The 21134-nt window shown below is 42.2% G+C and overlaps 1 protein-coding gene across 1 annotated transcript; it reads left to right on the top strand.

Moving 5' to 3' along the window:
- The first annotated feature begins 1018 nt into the window (after positions 1 to 1018).
- Positions 1019 to 20103, top strand: LOC124621711 (D-aminoacyl-tRNA deacylase 1). Its single transcript, XM_047123175.1, has 4 exons — positions 1019 to 1325; positions 3900 to 3990; positions 4079 to 4314; positions 19916 to 20103. Exons 1-4 carry the CDS (start codon positions 1283 to 1285, stop codon positions 20023 to 20025), a joined length of 480 nt encoding a protein of 159 aa, XP_046979131.1. The 5' UTR covers positions 1019 to 1282; the 3' UTR covers positions 20026 to 20103.
- The last annotated feature ends 1031 nt before the right edge of the window (positions 20104 to 21134 follow it).

The following is a 21134-nucleotide window of genomic DNA, read 5'->3' as shown; positions in this document are numbered from 1 at the left end:
TGACCCATTAGGAAACTCTTCAGTTTCGATTTGAAAGCGCGTGGATTACTGCTAAGATTTTTGAATTCGAGTGGCAGCTTATTGAAAATGGATGCAGCAGTATACTGCACACCTTTTTGCACAAGAGTTAAGGAAATCCGATCGAAATGCAGGTTTGATTTCTGCTTAGTATTAACCGAGTGAAATCTGCTTATTCTTGGGAATAAACTAATATTGGAAACAAGAAACGACCATAACGAATATATATCCTGCATATGAATACACAGTTTACACAATGCTTGATGTTACAAGTCACGAAATTTATACCACTCGCTGTTTTGGTTATATAGATTAATTTTATTTATCCAAAAATCTTTTAAGATTGTAGGATACGTCATTGGTTTGAAAACATAGCGCGCGCGATTGCTCCCGCACGCAAACACACACACACACACACACACACACACACACACACGCACACACACTGCTGCAGAAAATAAAACATAGGTTGCTGTTCTTGTAGTTCCAGAAGCTGCGGAAGTGTATGTGCCGATCACTGTTTCAATTTTTTTTTCTTTCAGGAATAAAATGATACACTGAAATCTAATGCGGTACAGCAGCAATTACTCGACGATAACTGCGACAGAATGCTCGTGATTCGAAATGCTGTCACCAGGAAGAAAGGGTGGAAGGAAACTGGCGTAACAAAGTAAAACCAAATTGAACTTTTTGTGGCATGACAAAAGTTGCGTCTCTTAGTCGCGCCACTAAATACTGGGAGTTCACAGACGCAACTGCGTAATGCCACTAGCTATGGCTTTTGTTGCGTGTGTGAGCCTGACTTGGAACTCAAAATAAGCTAAGCGCTATAGAGGCTAAAATGCGCCATCCCAAAATTAAAAGGCATGAGCTGCAGACAGTTATTCTCGTTCTGCGCTTTCGAATGTTCACTCCATAGCTAATTATACTGCACGAACGTCGTCACAGACATGCATAAGTTATGTCTGTGGATAGGCTTTGCATTTCTGATATGATGATATTCTGTGGTTGTTGCTAAACAAAGCAGACGACATTCAACGAAGTGGTATACTAGCAAATGAATGCATGACGCGCGGAAAGTACTTGTCTGGTCATTTCAGCTCTTTGATATCTGAACAAAAATTACATCATCTGGAAAGCCGGGTTCAGTTTTTCTTGGAAGCGAGTAACAAAAGTGTACGAATATTGTACTCATCCCATCGAATAATCTGACAGAGCAGTTAAGGCGACTTTTTTTTTATATAGTCGCTCGGCCTTGTTAATTATGAAGGCTGTCATCCAGAGAGTATTAAAAGCAAGTGTAACAGGTACATTATGTAAATAATCCGTTGTGAAATCGACTTGTAAAGAATATTATTTATCGACAAGGGAAGTTTGTAACAATATTGTCATACATCAACTAGAGTAACAACATGCAAACGCACATCAGTTAACTGTTTTGTTTAACTCTAATTAAAAATTTGGCTTATTTTAAGACCACGTAAACAGCATTCAAATATTAAGTATGTAGCCCTTATATTACTGTTACCTGTAGACATAAACTTCTGGGATAATTGTAAAATGCGGGACTAGTGTAGCAGGGGATACAACCCGTCGGCTTTGGACAATGACGTCACAAGTGGCCAATCGAGAAGCGATTCTTCTTAGTGTTGTAGCTCCCTTCAGTGGCTGATAAGTGTTTTTTGGCTTTAAAAAAAAAAAAAATCTCACGAGATAGAATAAACAGATCCACTTTATTAAGCAATCAGTAAAAAAAACGAAACTGAAACATAACAGCAAAAGCGAAAATGGTAAACTGCTCTCTGGCGACTTGTGACGTCATTGTCCAAAGCCGGCGGGTTGTATCCCCTGCTACGCTAGACCCTAAAATGCAGTGGTGTGTCGACCGAAGCGTCCGATCCCAACCGTCGGCTTTGACCAGTGACGTAAGGCTGTTGTGGTGTGTGACGTCACGACGGCGCGGAATTTAGTTTGTGAGAGTGGCGTGTTTGTAGGTGTCGTTTTGATGCGATCGGTGGTGCTCTGTGGTGGTGTGTTACGTGATGTTTTTGGTTTAGTTTGCGAGTGTGGCGTCGTGTGTGAATTTTGGTAAATTGCTTTTTTTATGTCTTTGGTAGGTATGGATATGACTGACAGGATCAACAGTTTTCGGTTGTCGGCTATGATGGGGGACAGTGCGTTGTCTCTAAAAAAAATTTCTTCAACTATTCGGAGTTTTGGATGAAGTCGTGAAGTGTTCAGTATGTCGTGAAGAAATGAGGCATCTCGGACCAGGGACGGCTGTATGTGGAGATGTAAGGATAACAGGTCAAGGGAAGTGTTCGATCCCAATGTGTGGCTATTGGTATTGGTATCAGGAGATGTTTTTGAGCTATATAGGTCAAGGGAAGTGTTCAATCCCAATTTATGGGATCGGGAACTGCTGTTGAGTTGTATAGGTCAAGGGAAGTGTTCGATCCCAATTTATGAGATCGGGAGCTGCTGTTGAGCTATATAGGTCAAGGGAAGTGTTCGATTCCAGATGATATTGTGTTTAGTTGTATTTGGGGAGTTTTGTGATGTCGGTTTTTTTCGTCGTTTTGCGTGGTTTTGTATGGGGGTGGGTGTCTAGATTTGTTTATATTTAGTTTGTCCCCACCCAAAAACCCCCTATTTCCCACGTTTCACCTGTTAGTGTCATTAGGCTTTTTGTGGAACGTGTGTGTGTTTGTTTTTCGATGTATTTTCGTCCTAGGAAGTATGGGAGGCATGCCTTAACGACCGCAGTTCCTAATGTATGGAATTAGACTCTCTCCCTGAAATGTTGGTTGTGGTGACAAACTGATCTGTAGTGCAGCCTGAGGTCGAGGTTAGGTTGAAAGGTGACAATTTGGTTAGTTGGTGAAGACAACAAATGTGAAAACAAAATGATGGTGGTTGTAACAAATTGAAGATTGTGTAGCTTAGTGTTTATGTCTGAGACACATTGAAAAATACAACATGGGTGAAGGTTTATTTTGCATGAAATGATTTGGTCTATGTTAAGAGTGGTTGGGTCAGTCTGAAGAATAAATCACTGCTTCAGTTATGAGTTGTCTGCTGTTCATAAGTGTTAGAATTGTTCAGCTGTGAAAACTGTCCTAAGCTTGATTCTGGAAAAAGAATTAGCGAGTGCTACTGTGTTGGGAAGTGATGCATAGCATGTGATAAGCACCATGGTCTGTTGAGACATAAGCTCCAATTACAATGAGTCTTCACACTGCACATGCATTCAGAACGTTGCACAGCACACTTCATATCTGCTCCTTTTGTGGAAAAAAGATGTGCACTTTTAAGAGGATGGGACGAACAACATATAATTTATGCTGTCAAGCTCTAAATCCCCTGACCAAGTCTGTCAGCAGATGTGGCTCTTGTTAGGTACATACAAAATATGTGTAGGTGGAAATTTACTTGGTTTCCAACTGAGCAACATATTTTGATCCTCTGTGACATCAGGTGGATGAAATTGACCTCACTTTCACTACATGAAGTCCAGTTCCTGTACAATATACTGTGTTTGTGATTGCTTGTGATGCAGGTAGGTGGATTGAATTCACTACTGACATGTATATTTAAAGGATATTGAAGCTCATATGCTTAGTTACATATTGGAGGAAGACTGTGAATAAGAGATTAAGTTGTCTCAGTTTATGGCTTAGCAATGTTTCCTTTTTAACCTTCCATGTGGATAATTCTGTAAATATTTATCATCCCCCTATATCATTTCCCGTTTTTCCCTGGAGGCCTAGTTCTCTGATTAATTAATCTGTTCGATTGTAGATGTGCTGTACTATCCAGATCCAGTATTGTAATTAAAATTTGTTTGTTTTATTTTCTGCAAAAAAACTTTTATGTTTCAGTTGATGGAGAGGTTATCAGCTCCATAGGAAAAGGATTATGTGTTCTTGTCGGAATTTCAAGAGATGACACAGAGGCAGATATGGAGTACCTGTGAGTAATTTCTCTCTGCAGCTGGAAAACATATTATTTGCCAGTTGAAGAATCAACTGTAGAAGTAACATTCATTTTTAATTTACAGAGCTCGTAAACTTTTAAATCTTCGAATATTTGAAGATGACAATGGAAAGAGGTGGAATCTAAGTGTAAGAGATAAAAACTTAGAAATCTTGTGTGTCAGTCAGTTCACACTGTATCATGTACTAAAAGGTAACAAACTAGACTTCCACTGTGCAATGCCTGCAGAGAGCTCAGAGGAATTTTATAACCGATTTCTTAAACTGCTGAGAACTCAGTACAAGGATGATTTTGTAAAAGGTGAATAACTTTGCCATTTTCCAGAGATGGGCGGGAGGGGGGGGGGGGGGGTGAGAGAGTGAGAGAGAGAGAGAGGCTGCATTCGATTTATACATCTACACTCTGCAAACCACTGTAAAGTGAAAACTTATGGAATGCTTGGTTCCAGTATAGTTTGCATCTGTCTTCAGATGTCTGCCATTCAGTTCTTTCAGCATTTCCACAACCCTCTCCCATCAATCAAACAAATTGGTGACCGTTTGCGCTACTCTTCATTGTTTATATTCAATATCGTTGCTAGCACCACCTGGTAGGGGTCTCATACTCCTGAACAATATTCTAACGTAGGTCACATGAACCTTTTGTATGCAGTGTACCTAGTAGACTGATTGCATTTCCATAGTATAAGATGCATTCGAGTTATAACACCTTGTGAAAGTGTGACAGAGTTGGTAGCACTATACGGCCCACACAAATGTAGCGGCTAGAATGAGGGACTGTTTTTTATACTAAAAATGGTTGTTTTCTCCATTTGTGTGGTGTCACCAACTGAAATTCATCAACAGTTGAGAGAGATGTAGTGATGGTGTCATAGATGTGTGTGATATGCATTCGCAGATGCAACAGTTCAAAGAAGGTATAACATCGTGTGACAGTAAAAAAAGACAATCTTGGTCTCACACTAGCCAAGCTGATGACATGATCAAGCCAATGGAGAAAGTTGTTTTGGAGGATTGTCGAATCAGTGCAGAACAAATCGCCTTCAGTGTTGGCATTTCCATGGGGTCTGTGCGCACAGTGTTGCATGAAGACCTGAAAATGTGGTAAGTGTCATCCATGTTGGGTGCCACTAATGCTGACAGAGGACCACGAGAATGTGTGCATGTCATGTTGCCAGGCAACATTGACGCATGATGATTGCATGAGTGTGACTTTTTTTTTTTGTTGTTGTTGATTATGACAATGGATGAGACATGGATGCCATTTTAATCCTGACATGAAGCACCAGACAGTTGAATGAAAGGGCAAACATTTACTGGGGCAGAGATGGCATAATTTTTACTCATTGCATTCCAAAGAGCATTAAGGTGACAGTTGCATCCTACTGGGATGTTTTGAAGCAACAGCTCCTTCCAGCAGTGCATGAAAAAGGCTAGAAAGGGCTACTTGTGTGCGCTTTCACAAAGACAATGCACCAGTGCATCGGGTGAATGTGACGCTGTAGTTTCTTTGCAACAGAAACTTTGAAGTGATTTCTCATGCTCCTTACTCTCCTGACATGGTTCCTAGTGGCTTTTGGCTGTTTCCAACTATTAAGAACACTTTTAATAGTCACACATTCACTAGCTGTGCCACTGTTTCTTCAGAGATTTTCGTGGTCACACCAGACTCCTAAAGAAGTGCTTGCAGCAACTGTGGATCATGGTGTCGACATTGTGAAAAATGTGTACAGCTATAGGGAGATTACGGAGAGAAGTGACACAAGTTTCACAGTTTCTGTATCATTAATTTGTGTGTGTGTGTGGGGGGGGGGGGGGGGGGGAGTCAGAGGTATTATAACTTGAATACACCCTCATATTCTACCTATAGTAGTAATTGCATGTGACTCAATGGGTGAGTGCAGGTCTGTCAATTGGACACCACTTCGGTGAATTGCATGTCTGTGATTACATCAGCTATCCATCCAGAGAAAGGGGATATACCCCAGCTATCCAAGGAATGGGGACCAACAGTTCAATAAGGAATCCAAACATATCATTCCTGGCGACTCCTCACATCATTGAGAGGTGAAGGCTAGATTAAAGGCAGACTGATACTTCTCAGCATTCAATTCTGTGATGTTTCAATTTTAAGGCATGCGCTTTACCGCTAGACCACTAGGTTTAACGTATTCTTAACAATGAGCAACTGTCTCTCTCTTCCCTTGCCTGCAACTGAGCCTATGTGACTGTTCTCTTTCGCATTCCTAAAAATTGTTGCACCCAGGTATTTAACTGGGATTATAGTTTCAAACTGTGACTCATTGCTACTGTAATTATATGATACAGTTTTTCATTTTGTGGAGTGCAAGATTTTACATCCCTAAACATTTAAAGCAAGTAGCCAATCTTAACACCACATTGAAATCTTATCAAGAGCTGACTGAATATTTGTGCAGCTTTATTCAGATAGTAATTCATTACAGATAAATGCATCATCTGCATGAAGTTTCATCTGCGAGGCCATTAGTTTACGATATGAACAGCATGGATCCAAACTCACTTCCCTGGGTCATACCTAAAATTAGTTCTACATCTGTTGATGACTTTTCATCCTAGATAACATGCTTCATCGAGGATAACCTGTCAGCTTTGACCTGTGACCTCATCAAAATGGAGGACACCCCTATTCAGAGCTTGATTTGTGGAGGGGAAAAAAAAGGTTCCAGTACTGTGACCTTCCAGTTGTTTCTTCTTGAAATTCTGACGTATTAAAACACCCTGGTCAGAGTGGGTGGCATCGGGGCGGATGATCTGCACTGAAGCGGATGAAGTCTCAATCTGGTGGTCGAATGACCGCCAACGTCTCTAAGTGTGGTAAGGTAGACTTTAACGCTGTGACATATCACCCCAAATCATTCCCTTCCCTAGCCACGCCCTGGGAGGGATGTAGGGCTGCGGACAGACAGGAGCCGTATTCCCCGCGATACCTTGTATGCAGCAGAACCAATGGAGATTCGTTTTTGGGGACTAAGCCTCTCTTCTTTGTGAACAATCTTGAAGATAAGTTTGGGGAAGTGGCGTCTCTTTCCAAAATGAGGAGCAGAGCCATTCTGATACAAGCAGCTTCATCTGCACAGTCACGAGCTTTACTCGCCTGTGAGAAGCTCGGTGACATACCCGTTAATGTCACTCCCCATAAGTCCCTAAATTTGGTCTAGGGGATTATCTTTCATAAAGATCTTCTGCTACAGTCTGATGACGAGCTACAGGAGAATCTGGCACAACGAGGTGTACACTTTGTCCGTCGTGCCTTTTGGGGGCCCAAGGTTAATAGGATCGCTACCGGTGCTTTCATCCTGGCCTTTGAGGGCGACTGCTTGCCCGAGAAGGTCAAGGCCATGATCTACCACTGCAATGTCAAGCCCTATGTCCCGCCCCCTATGCGATGCTTCCAGTGCTGGAAGTTTGGACACATGTCCTCCAGATGCACTGCGAGCCCCACGTGTCGAGATTGTGGACGACCTTTGCATCCCACTGCTTCATGTGCTCCACCTCCCACCTGCGTTAACTGTGGGGAGCATCATTCTCCCTGCTCGCCAGACTGTGCAGTCTACCAGCGAGAGCGGAAGATACAAGAAATGAAGACCCTGGACCGTTTAACTTACCAAGAGGCAAAGAAGAAGCTAGAACGACTCAACCCCATACCTATGTTGAGGAGTTATGCTGCTGTCACACTGCCGCCACCAGTGCCTGCAGACTCCTTTCTCAGTTGGCCCACAGAACAGTCAAGTTACGCCTGCCCCACCGCTGGTAGGGGCCACTCTATCTTCCACTACTCAGCCGGAGAAGCAACAGCCTCCTCCGGCCTCACTCGTTCGGAAGGGGTCCCTTGGGGGAGACCCTTCCAAGGACTTTACCAGTGTCTCACAAGACACTAGCCAGTGGCTGAGGAAACCACCAGCTGCTGGTCGAAGGGCTTCATTCTCTTCCTCTGTTCCTGACAATACATCAGGGAAGCCCTCCCAGCATGCGAACCCTCCTCCCAAAGACAAGAGAGAGAAGAGGAAGCTCTCTAAGAAGAATAAGGACCCAGTGGTTCCTGTGCCACCGCTTCCTGTCAACTCAGCCTCTGAGGATGAGGTCGAGCTCTTTGCTTCCCCTGATGACCTGGATCTCGCCGTCTCCTCAGAAACGATGGACGTTGCGACATCAGTCCCTCAGTCGGTGGCAGCATGTGACCCTGTGAAGTAATTTGCCTTTTCAGTGCCTTCATGCCCTTACAGGACATGCTTTGTACAATCCTCCAGTGGAATTGTGGCGGTTATTTTAGCCATCTGCCTGAGCTACGTCAGCTTCTAAGCATGACACCTGCTTTCTGCATTGCCCTCCAGGAAACTTGTTTCCCGGCAATGCGGACCCCTGTCCTTCGTGTATACAGGGGCTATTACTGTAACTGTAGCGTTTACAATAATGTGTCAGGTGGAGCCTGCGTGTATGTCCTTAACTCTGTATATAGTGCTCCTGTGCCCCTTTCACACATCATTGGAAGCTGTGGCTGTCAGGGTAAGGACTACCCAGGACATAGACACTGCAGACGGTTATCTCCCTCCAGGTGGTCCAGTCCCCCTGACCGAATTGGCTGCACTTGTCACCCAACTCCCCACGCCTTTTCTTCTCCTGGGAGACTTTAATGCCCACAATCCCCTGTGGGGTGGAACGAAGATTACTGGCCGAGGCAGAGATGTCGAGAATCTCATCTCCCAACTCGACCTCTGCCTCTTAAACACTGCCGTCGCCACACATTTCAGTGTGGCGCATGGTATGTTCGTGGCCATAGATCTGTCATTGTGCAGCCCAGGGCTTGTACCATCGGTCCACTGTAGAGTCCATGATGACTTGTGTGGTAATGACCATTTTCCCATCTTCCTTTCACTACCCCAGCATTGCTCCCCTGAACGTTTGCCCCGATGGGTTTAGCAAGGCAAACTGGGAAGTGTTCTCCTCTGCTGCCACTGTTGAATCTCTCCCCCATGGTAACATCTATGTGGTGGTTGTGACACTGACTACAGCGATTGTTTCCGCTGCAGAACGTACCATTCCTGGTTCGTTGGGGTGCCCCCAGCAAAAGTCAGTGCCTTGGTGGTCGCCAGAGGTCACTGAAGCCATTAAAGAGCGTCGGCAGACTCTTCAGCGCCATAAGCAGCACCCGTCTTTGGAGAACCTCATTTTATTCAAACGTATCCGTGCTCAGGTCCGGAGGCTCATCAAAAGGCAAAAACAGGAGTGCTGGGAGAGGTACGTTTCCACCATTGGTTCCCGTACTTCACCCTCCCAGGTGTGGATGAAGATTCGGTGCCTCTTCAGATTGCAGCACTCTACAGGTGTCCCAGGGCTTTCCATCCACGGGGCGCTATGCACCGATGCCGATGCAATCGCTGAGCATTTCGCTCAGCACTATGTTCGGGCCTCTGCGTCGGGGAATTACCCACCCGCGTTTCGTGCGCTGAAACGCCGGGAGGAAGGCAAACAACTTTCTTTTGCTTCTCGCCACCCTGAGGCGCATAATGCCCCGTTTAGTTCGTGGGAACTCCAAAGCGCCCTGGCACGGTGCCCTGATACAGTCTCTGGGCCAGATGGCATCCACAATCAGATGCCCAAACACCTGTCCCCAGACTGTCAGCAATGTGTTCTTGCCCTCTTCAACCACATATGGGGCAATGTGGTGTCTTTCCGTCACAGTGGCGAGAAAGTACCATCATTCAGGTGCTGAAGCCTAGTAAGGACCTGCTTAATGTGGATAGCTATCAGCCCATCAGCTTAACAAACGCTCTGTGCAAGCTACTAGAACATGTGGTGAGTCGACGGCTGTGTTGGCTCCTCGAGTCTCGGGGTCTCCTGGCTCCGTGCCAGAGCGGCTTCTGCCAGGCCGTTCCACCACCGATACTTTGGTCTTCCTTGAGTCTGCAATCCGCACTGCTTTTTCCAGGTGCCAACACCTTGTCTCCATCTTTTTCGACCTCTCCAGAGCATATGAGATGACTTGGCGGCACCATATTCTTGCCACGTTGCACGGGTGGGATCTCTGGGGCTCTCTCCCCATTTTTATTCAGAATTTTTTATCTGTTCGGACATTCTGCATTTTACTTGGCACATCCCATAGTTCCCTTCATGTCCAGGAAAATGGCGTACCACAGGGCTCTGTATCGAGCGTGCCACTTTTCCGTGTGGCCATTAATGGCCTTGCAGCAGCAGTAGGGTCGTCCGTCTTACCCACGTTATATGCTGACGATTTCTGCATCTTTTTCAGCTCCTCCACCATTAGTGTTGCAGAACGTAGGTTGCAGGGAGCCATACGCGAGGTGCAAGCGTGGGCTCTCGCCCATGGGTTTCACTTTGACTCAATTATGGGAGTGTGGCGTATGGCTCAGCGTCGCCCTCAGCATTGCAACTGCTGGACCCCGTTCACCACTGTGGGGTTCGACAGGCGATGGGAGCATTCCGCACCAGCCCTGTTAATAGCCTACTTGCTGAGGCTGGGGTTCCTCCACTTCGCGTCCGGCATCAACAACTCTTAGCTGACTATGCTGCACACGTCCGTTGTTCGCCCCGTCACCCTAACTACTGTCTCCTTTTCACTAATGCGGCAGTCCATATCCCACACCGGCGGCCACAATCAGGACATACAATTGGGATCCGTGTTTGGTCACTCCTTAGTGACCTCGAGTCTTTGCCTCTTCCATCTGCTTTCCAGGTCCACCCACATATACCACCTTGGTGTATTCATTGGCCGCAGCTTCGGCTGGACCTCTCACGATGGTAAAAAGATTCAGTTCCTCCTGCAGTCTTGCGCCACCAGTTTCTTGCTCTCCTAGACGCATCCCGTGACTCGGAGGTTGTCTATAACGATGGTTGATGGCCGTGTGGGGTACGCTTATGCTCATGCGGACTATGTAGACCAGCGCTCCTTGCCGGAAGGCTGCAGTGTCTACACCGCAGAGCTAACAGCCAGTTTTCGTGCCCTTGAGCATATTCGTACCAGCACTGGAGAGTCCTTCGTCATTTGCAGTGACTCTCTCAGTAGTCTGCAGGCTCCTGACCAATGCTACCCACGCCATCCCATTGTTGTTGCCATCCAGGAGTCCGTTCATGCTCTTTAACAGTGTGGATGTTCAGTGGTGTTCATATGGACCCCGGGACACATTGGGATAGCGGGAAACGAACTCGACGACAAGTTAGCCAAAGAGGCTACCCGCAAGCTGACGCTGGAGATCGGCCTACCGGCAGCTGATCTCCGAAAGGTGTTGCGCCATTGGGTCTTTGGGATGTGGGGAGACGAATGGCACACTCTGTCTGCACCCAACAAGCTGCGGCGAGTAAAGCAGACCACAACTGTGTGGGGGTCCTCTATGCGGACCTCTCGCAGGGATTCTGCTGTTGTCTGTAGGCTCCGCATTGGTCACTCTTGGCTGACGCATGGTCTTGACCCCCGTCATTGTCGCTGTGGTGCAAACATGACTGTGGCCCATATGTTGTTGGAATGCCCTCTTTTAACTACCCTCAGGCGAAATTTAAATCTCCTGGGTGATTTATCATCTCTTTTAGGTGACAATGTCTCTATGGCAGATCGTGGTTTATAGGTCCATCTAATTTTATTGCGTCACCCTCATTTGTGCTGTATATTTTACTTCGTTTTGTGTTGTAATTCAACTCCACCCTAATCTTTTAGGCTGAAGGTTTTAACATGTTGCAGAGTGGCTGGCTCATCCTTTTATTTTCGTGATCAGCCAGCCACGGTCCTCTGCTGTACAGTTTTAATTCTTCCTGCCTTTCTTCTATAAGTTGTTTTTGTTGCTGTGCTCCATTTTCTATGTTGCCTTACCATTGACCTTGGGGCTTTTCTGCCCCCGGAATTATTATTTTAGTGCTTAGCCTGACTGGTGGATGGTTTCAATATGCTCTGTGTGTTTATGAAACAAGGGACCAATGACCTTAGTAGTTTGGTCCCTTTAATCTTCAAACCAACCAACCAACCATTAGCATTTCTGTTCAATACACATGATCAGATCTGTACATGGTTATTAGAGCCATGGTTACATTTTTAATGGCAGGGTTCCCTACAGAATTGGCTCAAACAGAACATAAATACCTTGGTGCCAGACTTATACAAGCCTTTGTAACAGATCATATTAAGTCCACAATAGTTTCATACACAGTTGGGAGCAAGCTTGGCAACAGCTAGTAGAATTGTAAAGGTGAGATGAGGAGAACAGTTGGTGCAATAACATTCACCAATTCAAAGAAAGTCAGCTTACTGCACCTCGGGGTAACACTATCCAACTCACAGTGTTCCTCCTTGAAAACGGCTTAGACCCTGATGCTAGACTATTGTTTGTAGGCCACCATCATGTTTGCCTTGCTGATATTTCCATTTTGAAGAACAATCAGTTGACAACAACTGGTTAAATAAATACCAAGAAAGGAAGAAAAACCATCCTGCTTAGTAGACACAGTAAAATATTTCTGTTGTTCTTATTATATATTAATGACTTGCCATTCTATATTCATGAAGAGGCAAAGTTAGTTCTCTTTGCTGATGATACAAGTATAGTAATCACACCTGAGAAACAAGAATTAACTGATGAAATTGTCAATACTGTCTTTCAGAAAATTACTAAGTGGTTCCTTGTAAACGGACTCTCACTGAATTTTGATAAGAGACAGTACATACAGTTCCGTACAGTGAATGGTATGACACCATTAATAAATATAGACCTTAATCAGAAGCATATAGCTAAGGTAGAATATTCCAAATTTTTAGGTATGTCCATTGATGAGAGATTAAATTGGAAGAAACACATTGATGATCTGCTGAAACGTTTGAATTCAGCTACTTATGCAATAAGGGTCATTGCAAATTTTGGTGATAAACATCTTAGTAAATTAGCTTACTACGCCTATTTTCACTCATTGCTTTCATATGGCATCATATTTTGGGGTAATTCATCACTGAGGAATAAAGTATTTATTGCACAAAAGCGTGTAATCAGAATAATAGCTGGAGTCCACCCAGGATCATCCTGCAGACATTTATTTAAGGATCTAGGAATATTCACAGTAGCTTCTCAGTATATATACTCTCTTATGAAATTTGTTATTAACAACCAAACCCAATTCAAAAGTAATAGCAGTGTGCATAACTACAATACTACGAGAAAGGACGATCTTCACTATTCAAGATTAAATCTAACTTTGGCACAGAAAGGGGTGAATTATACTGGCACTAAAGTCTTTGGTCACTTACCAAATAGTATCAAAAGTCTGACAGATAACCAACAAGTATTTAAGAAGAAATTAAAAGAATTTCTGAATGACAACTCCTCCTACTCCATAGAGGAATTTTTAGATATAAATTAAGAAAAAAAAGAAAAAAAAACAAAACAAAATTATTAAAAAAATTAAAAAAATTAAAATAAAAAATAAAGAAAAACAAAAAAACACAAAAAAATAAAATTGTTATATTAACTTAAGTATGTTGTTAAATTAACCTAATTATGTCATGTATTGGAAAATTCGACTCGTTCCACATCATTACGAAATATCGTATTCGTGATCCATGGAACTAGTATTAATCTAATCTAATCTAATCTAATCTGATTAACTGTGCAATCAACAACAAAGATTCATCTTTGAGATTGAAAAAGGGAATAAAATTCCAGGAGATTGTACAATAGACTTTCGTAATATATGTGGCAAGCAAGGTTGTGAATGACTGGAAGAGACACCAGGGTTCAATATGACTCCTAGAAAATTGCTGCTGGAGAATGCATTCAACTCAGTGATCGTTTTTACCAAGTCATAGGACAACAGAGAGAAGTCTGAAATAGCCTTCTGTATTGTCTCCCTAAGTTGTTTCACCAAGAAAGATAGTACTATTAGTTATTATATTCAATTGTGACACAAAGGCCAAAATGACAGGTATTGAGATAGGTGAACATGGGTAAGAAATAAAATCAATTTCTCAGCAAGGGAAATGCAACTAGACATAATGAGACTTAAGAAAGTTGTCCACAAAGTAAGTTCCATTTCTATTTCCATCCGCGGCAGCGCTATGATCGCAGTTCCGAGCATGAGCAGCAGTTACTCTGACTCAAGGAGAAGACATGTATACCATTTTCAGATCACTGCTGCCAACTTGTGCATTTTAGTGCTTCTTTGTAATGTCAGCCGTAATGGAAAATGCCACCATGTGTGGAATCAGATCTGTGAGTCATTTCCTTAATGCAAAGAAAGTTAAACCAAAGCAAATTCATTGGCAAATCTGCAAGGTTTACGGACAAAATGCTATGAGTGATTCAATGGTTTGAAGATGGGTCAGACAGTTCAATGAAGGACTTGATCAAGTGCACGATGAAGAATGAAGTGGACGCCCGTCTGTGGTTACTGATGAACTGGTTCACACAATGGAAGAGAAGATTAAGCACAATTGAAGAGGAGATTAAGCACAACCGTAAGTTTACACTTAGTGCCCTTGCTATGGAAGTACTGCAAATCTCATGATCACTAATTCATGAAATTGTTACTGAAAAACTGAAATTTTGAAAACTTTGCTCACGTTGGGTTCCCAAAATTCTTACTGAACAACACAAAAAACAACGGATGGGCAGTGCACTTCAGTTTTTCTACAGTGAAGAAGGCGATGGTTTTCTTTCTTGGATAGTCACTGGGGGTGAAACTTGGGTATCGTACAACACCCCTGGAACAAAATGGCAATCAATGGAATGGAGGCACACATAATCCCCAATGAAGATTAAGCCTAAACAAATCTTGACACCTCGAAAAGTCATGTGCACCGTTTTTTGGACAGGAAAGGGGCATTCTGCTGATTGATTTCTTACCACGAGGCCAAACAGTCAATGCACATGGTTACTGTGAGACCATTAAGAAATTGTGCTGCGCAATACAGAACAAGCACCGAGGATTACTGTCAAAAGGTGTTGCTTTTTCACAATAATGTTTGACCTCACATGGCAATGTGATCAAACAACTCTTACGGGAATTTCACTGGGATGCGTTTGATAATCCTCCGTACGTCCCAGACCACACTCCTAGTGACTTTCATCTCTTCTTACACCTAAAATCTGTCCTTGGTGGTCAACACTTCAATGATGATGACGAGCTGAAAGAACATGTTACCACATGGTTGAATACATATGCGGCACATTCTATGAAGAAGGCATACAAAACTTGGGCCACGCTGTGACAAGTGTCTACAAAATTTTGGAAGCTGTGTATAAAAGTATTTAACATTTGTAGATTTTTATACAACAAATATTTTTTCTGTATCTGTACATGTTTGTTTTATACAAACGAAATGGAACTTACTTTGTGGACCTACCTTGTATATTGCAACAACATTCTGTTGTTGTGTTATGGACACACTTAAAGCTGTATCCAGAGGGCAGTAAACAGCAGCACCCGGGGTGATATGATGTTTCTAGTCCTTCAAAAGTTGATTAGTTAGGCATTGGTGGCTAGTGAATGAAATACTAGCTTATGGAATATTAGATCAGCTTGTGATTGAATTGAGGAATTCTTAAGTTCAGCTGTCCCAAGGAGAGTATTATAAGGTGATTACTATTCTTGATAACTGAATTATCATATAAGACAACAATGGAAGCTTTGTGATTCTACAATTGTATCACATTGCTAGTAGCAAACTACGGGAAGATGGGCAATGCGTCAACACATGCTGCAGTAGTTGGCACTCGCAATAGTTAAATGTCAAAGAATATGTGGTCAGAGTGATTTAAAGTGGAATAACCATAGGAGCGGTTATAGAAAAGGAGATGGCAAGAGTGAAATTCATCAGGAGAATTTAATGAAATGTAATTACATTGTAAAGATTGCATGTATGATTCCCTTTCAACCGAGTCTTGAGTATTGCTTATGTGACACACTTACAAGCTATGTTTATTAAAGGAAATGGAAAAGTTCCCAAGAAGAGTACTTCATTTCATCACAGTCCCTTCTACCAAGCATGAGAGCATAAGAGAGATGCATACCAAACTACAGTAGTAAATGCTGCTGGAGATGATGTTCATCATAGTCATCTGGAATACCATTTCCTCTCACATATATCTTGTGTAATGACAACGACAGTAAAATCAGAGAATTTCAGGTTTATATGTAATCTTACCAGCAAGTCCTTCTTCCCAAATACCATTTGTGAATAAAAGAGGAAAGGGGACAAATGATAATGTTACGGAGAGTACCCTACACTGTATACCTTAAGATGGCTAGTAGATGTAATCATTTTTGTTAATTAAAGACAGGAGATCTTCGTAAAGTTCTGTGACCATGATATGCACTTTTACAAAAATGGTCCTGAATTGCTGCTGCTACAGATGCAACTCAAAATTCATCAGAAGAGGAGAAGTAGTTATTTTCCTTAGGTATGATGATGGCAGTGTGCCCCGAAAAATGTTATCCACGAAGAAATAAAGTGTGAGCTACAAAGACAGTTCTCTAGTTTGTTGTTGTTCTCGTGGTCTTCAGTCCAGAGACTGGTTTGATGTAGCTCTCCATGCTACTCTATCCTGTGCAAGCTTCTTCATGTCCCAGTACCTACTGCATCCTACAGCCTTCTGAATCTGCTTAGTGTGTTCATCTCTTGATCTTCCTCTACGATTTTACCCTCCACACTGCCCTCTAATACTAACCTGGTGATCCCTTGGTGCCTCAAGAACATGTCCTACGAACCGATCCCTTCTTCTAGTCAAGTTGTGCCACAAATTTCTCTTCTCCCGAATTCTATTCAGTACCTCCTCGTTAGTTATGTGATCTACCCATCTAATCTTCAGCATTCTCCTGTAGCACCACATTTCTAAGGCTTCTATTCTCTTCTTGTCCAAACTATTTATCGTCCATGTTTAACATCCATACATGGCTAAACTCCATACAATTACTTTTAGAAAACACTTCCGGACACTTAAATCTATACTCGATGTTAATAGATTTCTCTTATTCAGAAACGCTTTCCTTGCCATTGCCAGTATACATTTTATATCCTCTCTACTTCGACCATCATCAGTTATTTTGCTCCTCGAATAGCAAAACTCCTTTACTACTTTAAGCATCTCATTGCCTAATCTAATCCCCTCAGCATCACCTGATTTAATTCGAATACATTCCATTATCCTTGTTTTGCTTTTGTTGATGTTCATTTCAAGACATTGTCCATCCCGTTCAACTGCTCTTCCATGTCCTTTGCTGTCTCTGTCAAAATTACAATGTCATCAGCAAACCTCAGAGCTTTCATTTCTTCTCCATGGATTTTAATTCCTACTTTTAATTCCTACTCTGAATTTTTCTTTTGTTTCCATTACTGCTTACTCAATATACAGATTGAATAACATCGGCGAAAGGCTGCAACCCTGTCTCACTCCCTTCCCAACCACTGCTTCCCTTTCATGCCCCTTTACTCTTATGACTGCCATCTGTTTTCTGTACAAATTGTAACTAGACTTTCGTTCCCTGTATTTGACCCTTGGCACCTTCAGAATCTGAAAGAGAGTATTCCAGTCAACATTGTCAAAAGCTTTCTCTATGTCTACAAATACTAGAAATGTAGGTTTGCCTTTCCTTAATCTATCTTCTAAGACTAGTTATATGTTCCAACATTTCTACGGAATCAAAACTGATCTGCCCCAAGGTCGGCTTCTACCAGTTTTTCCATTTGCCTGTAAAGAATTTGTGTTAGTATTTTGCAGCCGTGACTTATTAAACCGATACCTCGGTAATTTTCACACCTGTCAACACCTGCTTTCTTTGGGATTGGGATTATTATATTCTTCTTGAAGTCTGAGGGTATTTCGCTTGTCTCATACATCTAGCTCACCAGAAGGTAGAGTTTTGTCAGTGCTGGCTCTGCCAAGGCTGTCAGTGGTTCTAATGGAATGTTGTCTACACCCGGGGCTTTGTTTCGAATTAGGTCTTTCAGTGCTCTGTTAAACTCTTCACGCAGTATCATATCTCCCATTTCATCTTCATCTACATCCTCTTCCATTTCCATAAAATTGTTCTCAAGTACATTGCCCTTGTATAGACCCTCTATACACTCCTTCCACCTTTCCACTTTCCCTTCTTTGCTTAGAACTGGTTTTCCATCTGAGCTCTTGATATTCGTACAAAAAGGTTGTCTTTTCTCCAAAGGTCTCTCTAATTTTCTTGTAGGCAGTACCTAGCTTACCTCTAGTGATGTATGCCTCTACATCCTTACATTTGTCCTCTAGCCATCCGTGCTTAGCCATCCGTGCTTAGCCATCTTGCACTTGATCTCATTTTTGAGACATTTGTCTGCTTCATTTACTGCATTTTTATATTTTCTGTATTCATCAATTAAATTCAATATTTCTTCTGTTACCCACAGATTTCTACTAGCCCTCGTCTTTTTACCTACTTGATCCTTTGCTGCCTTTACTATTTCATCCTTCAAAGCTACCCATTCTTCTACTGTATTTCTTTCCCCCGTTCTTGTCAATCGTACCCTAATGCTCGCTTTTGTACTCTCTACAACCTCTGGTTCTTTCAATTTACCCAGTTCCCATCTCCTTAAATTCCCATCTTTTTTCCAGTTTCTTCAGTTTTAATCTACAGTTCCTCACCAATAGATTGTGGTCAGAGTCCCTATCTGCCTTTGGAAATGTCTTAAAATTTGAAACCTGTTTCCTGAATCTCTGTCTTACCGTTATATAATCTATCTGAAACCTTCCAATGTCTCCAGGCATCTTTCATGAGCCTTGAGCCATGAGTCTGTGCAAAATTCTACCAGGTGGCTTCCTCTTTTATTCCTTCCCCCATTCCATATTCACCTACTACTTTTCCTTCTATCGAATTCCACTCCCCCATGACTATTAAATTTTTGTCTCCCTTCACTATCTGAATAATTTCTTCGATTTCATCATACATTTAATCAATCTCTTTGCCATCTGCAGAGCTAGTTGGCTGATGAACTTGTACTACTGTGGTAGATGAGGGCATTGTGTCAGTCTTGGCTACAATAATGTGTTCACTGTGCTGTTAGTAGTAGCTTACCCACACTCGTATTTTTTATTCTTTAATAAACCTACACCTGCGTTACCCATATTTGATTTTGTATTTATAATCCTGTATTCATGTAACCAGAAGTCTTGTTCCTCCTGCCACTGAAATTCACTAATTCCCACTATGTCTAACTGTAACCTACCCATTTCTCTTTTTAAATTTTCTAATCTACCTGCCCGATTAAGGGATCTGACATTCCACACTCCGATACGTAGAACACCAGTTTTCTTTCTCCTGATAATTACGTCCTCGTGAATAGTCCCTGCCCGGAGGTCTGAATGGGCGACTATTTTACCTCCGGAATATGTTACCCAAGAGGATGCTATCATCATTTAACCATACAGTAAAGCTGCATGCCCTTGGGAAAAATTATGGCTGTAGTTTGCCTTCGCTTTCAGCTGTTCGCAATGCCAGCACAGCAGGGCCATTTCAGTTGATGTTACAAGGCCAGATCAGTCAATCATCCATACTGTTTTCTTGTAAGCAATCATTTTTATCAGATGCTGTGGGAAGAATGAGTTTGTATGCTGTCTAGTCCAACCAGTCAAGCCACAGTGACGTGAGGAGAGCGCGCGCATGCGCTGCCCCCCCCCCCCTCTCTCTCTCTCTCTCTCTCTCTCTCTCTCTCTCTCTCTCTCTCTCTGTGTGTGTGTGTGTGTGTGTGTGTGTGTGTGTGTGTGTGTGTGTTAAATAAAAGCTGAGTTACTATATTGTGGTTTACGCATATGTGCCAATCCACCTCCATTGCACTGTACGTCAGTAAGTTGTTGTATGCTGATAATTTAAGTTATTTAACTTTTACTGGTTTGCTGTTTCAGATGGAAAGTTTGGTGCTTACATGACCGTGAACATTGAGAATGATGGACCTGTAACAGTTGAACTTGAATCTCCCTCAAAGAAAAGTAAAGAGGGTGATGGACAAAACTAATTTTAAATTGGATTGTTATTCTTATTTCTGTAATTTAAGAATAAATTTCTGAAATGGAGATTACATAAAATATGGAAATACTTGCATTAAAGTTTTTTGTGTAACTGCAAGCACAGAGGAGAAACATGAGAGTACTTCAATGAGGTTTTTGGAATGTTTGTTAATGATCTAGGTGAATATTGGGCAGGTGGCCAAGTGTTGCTTCACTTCTTGTATCCACACACAGATTACAGAAACAGTACTTATTTTGGTAATAAGTTTTGTATTTCAACAGTGTTTGTGTGAAATGTCATTTCCACTTTATATGTGATTTGTTACACACAGGTTTGCCACAGATTATATGTAAAGACTATGAAAAAAATGAAGATGGCACAATTTTGAGAGGGTCTGAAGTCAGTTTTGCTTATTGATGCAAATGTGCCTTTGGTTAGTTATGTTTTACTATTTGAAAGCAATTTTCTTTAGCTGACAGCTATAATTCTCATTCTTCTTGTAAGGGGGTATGATTTAACCTTCATAACAGTAACCCTGCATTTGGACAGAGTGGCATACACTGGGACACTTGAATGGAAATTTTGAGAAACCCCACATGTCCAAAAAATTAAACTTTTCAAGAGACACAAAAAATGTTCCAGATTTTAAAATTATGCTGGAACTCCATATTTCTTCTCAGTTTTTGTTAAAATAAATGTAGAGGGAAGAATGCCAATGCACCATAGACAATCTCATTTTCTTGGCGGTAAGTTAAAATTTATGTAATAAACATGTGAGTTTTCTCAGCATTTTGAATGAGATGTCGTGTGGCGAGGGCCTTCCGGCACGTAGACCTGATCGTCTAGTGCAAGTCTTTTTAGGTGAAGCCGCTTTGGCGAATTGTGCGTCGATGAGAAGGAAATGGAGATGATGATGATGATGATGATGGTGACAAAAACACCCAGTCCCTGAGCAGAGAAAATCTCCAAACCAGCCAGTTGGATATTCAACTTAAAAGCTTTTTAAATATGTAGTTATGTCATTCCTAAAGCAGAAATCCATCAAGATGTGTAATGGTGTTGAAAAATTTGAAGTAATGAATTTTTTTGTGAGTGATCCTCTTCCTTCTGACAATT

This window comes from Schistocerca americana, chromosome 1, assembly GCF_021461395.2.
Source record: "Schistocerca americana isolate TAMUIC-IGC-003095 chromosome 1, iqSchAmer2.1, whole genome shotgun sequence".
NCBI classification, from domain to species: domain Eukaryota; kingdom Metazoa; phylum Arthropoda; class Insecta; order Orthoptera; family Acrididae; genus Schistocerca; species Schistocerca americana.
Note: the sequence above shows the minus strand (reverse complement) of the source record. Positions and strands in the feature narration are given on the sequence as shown.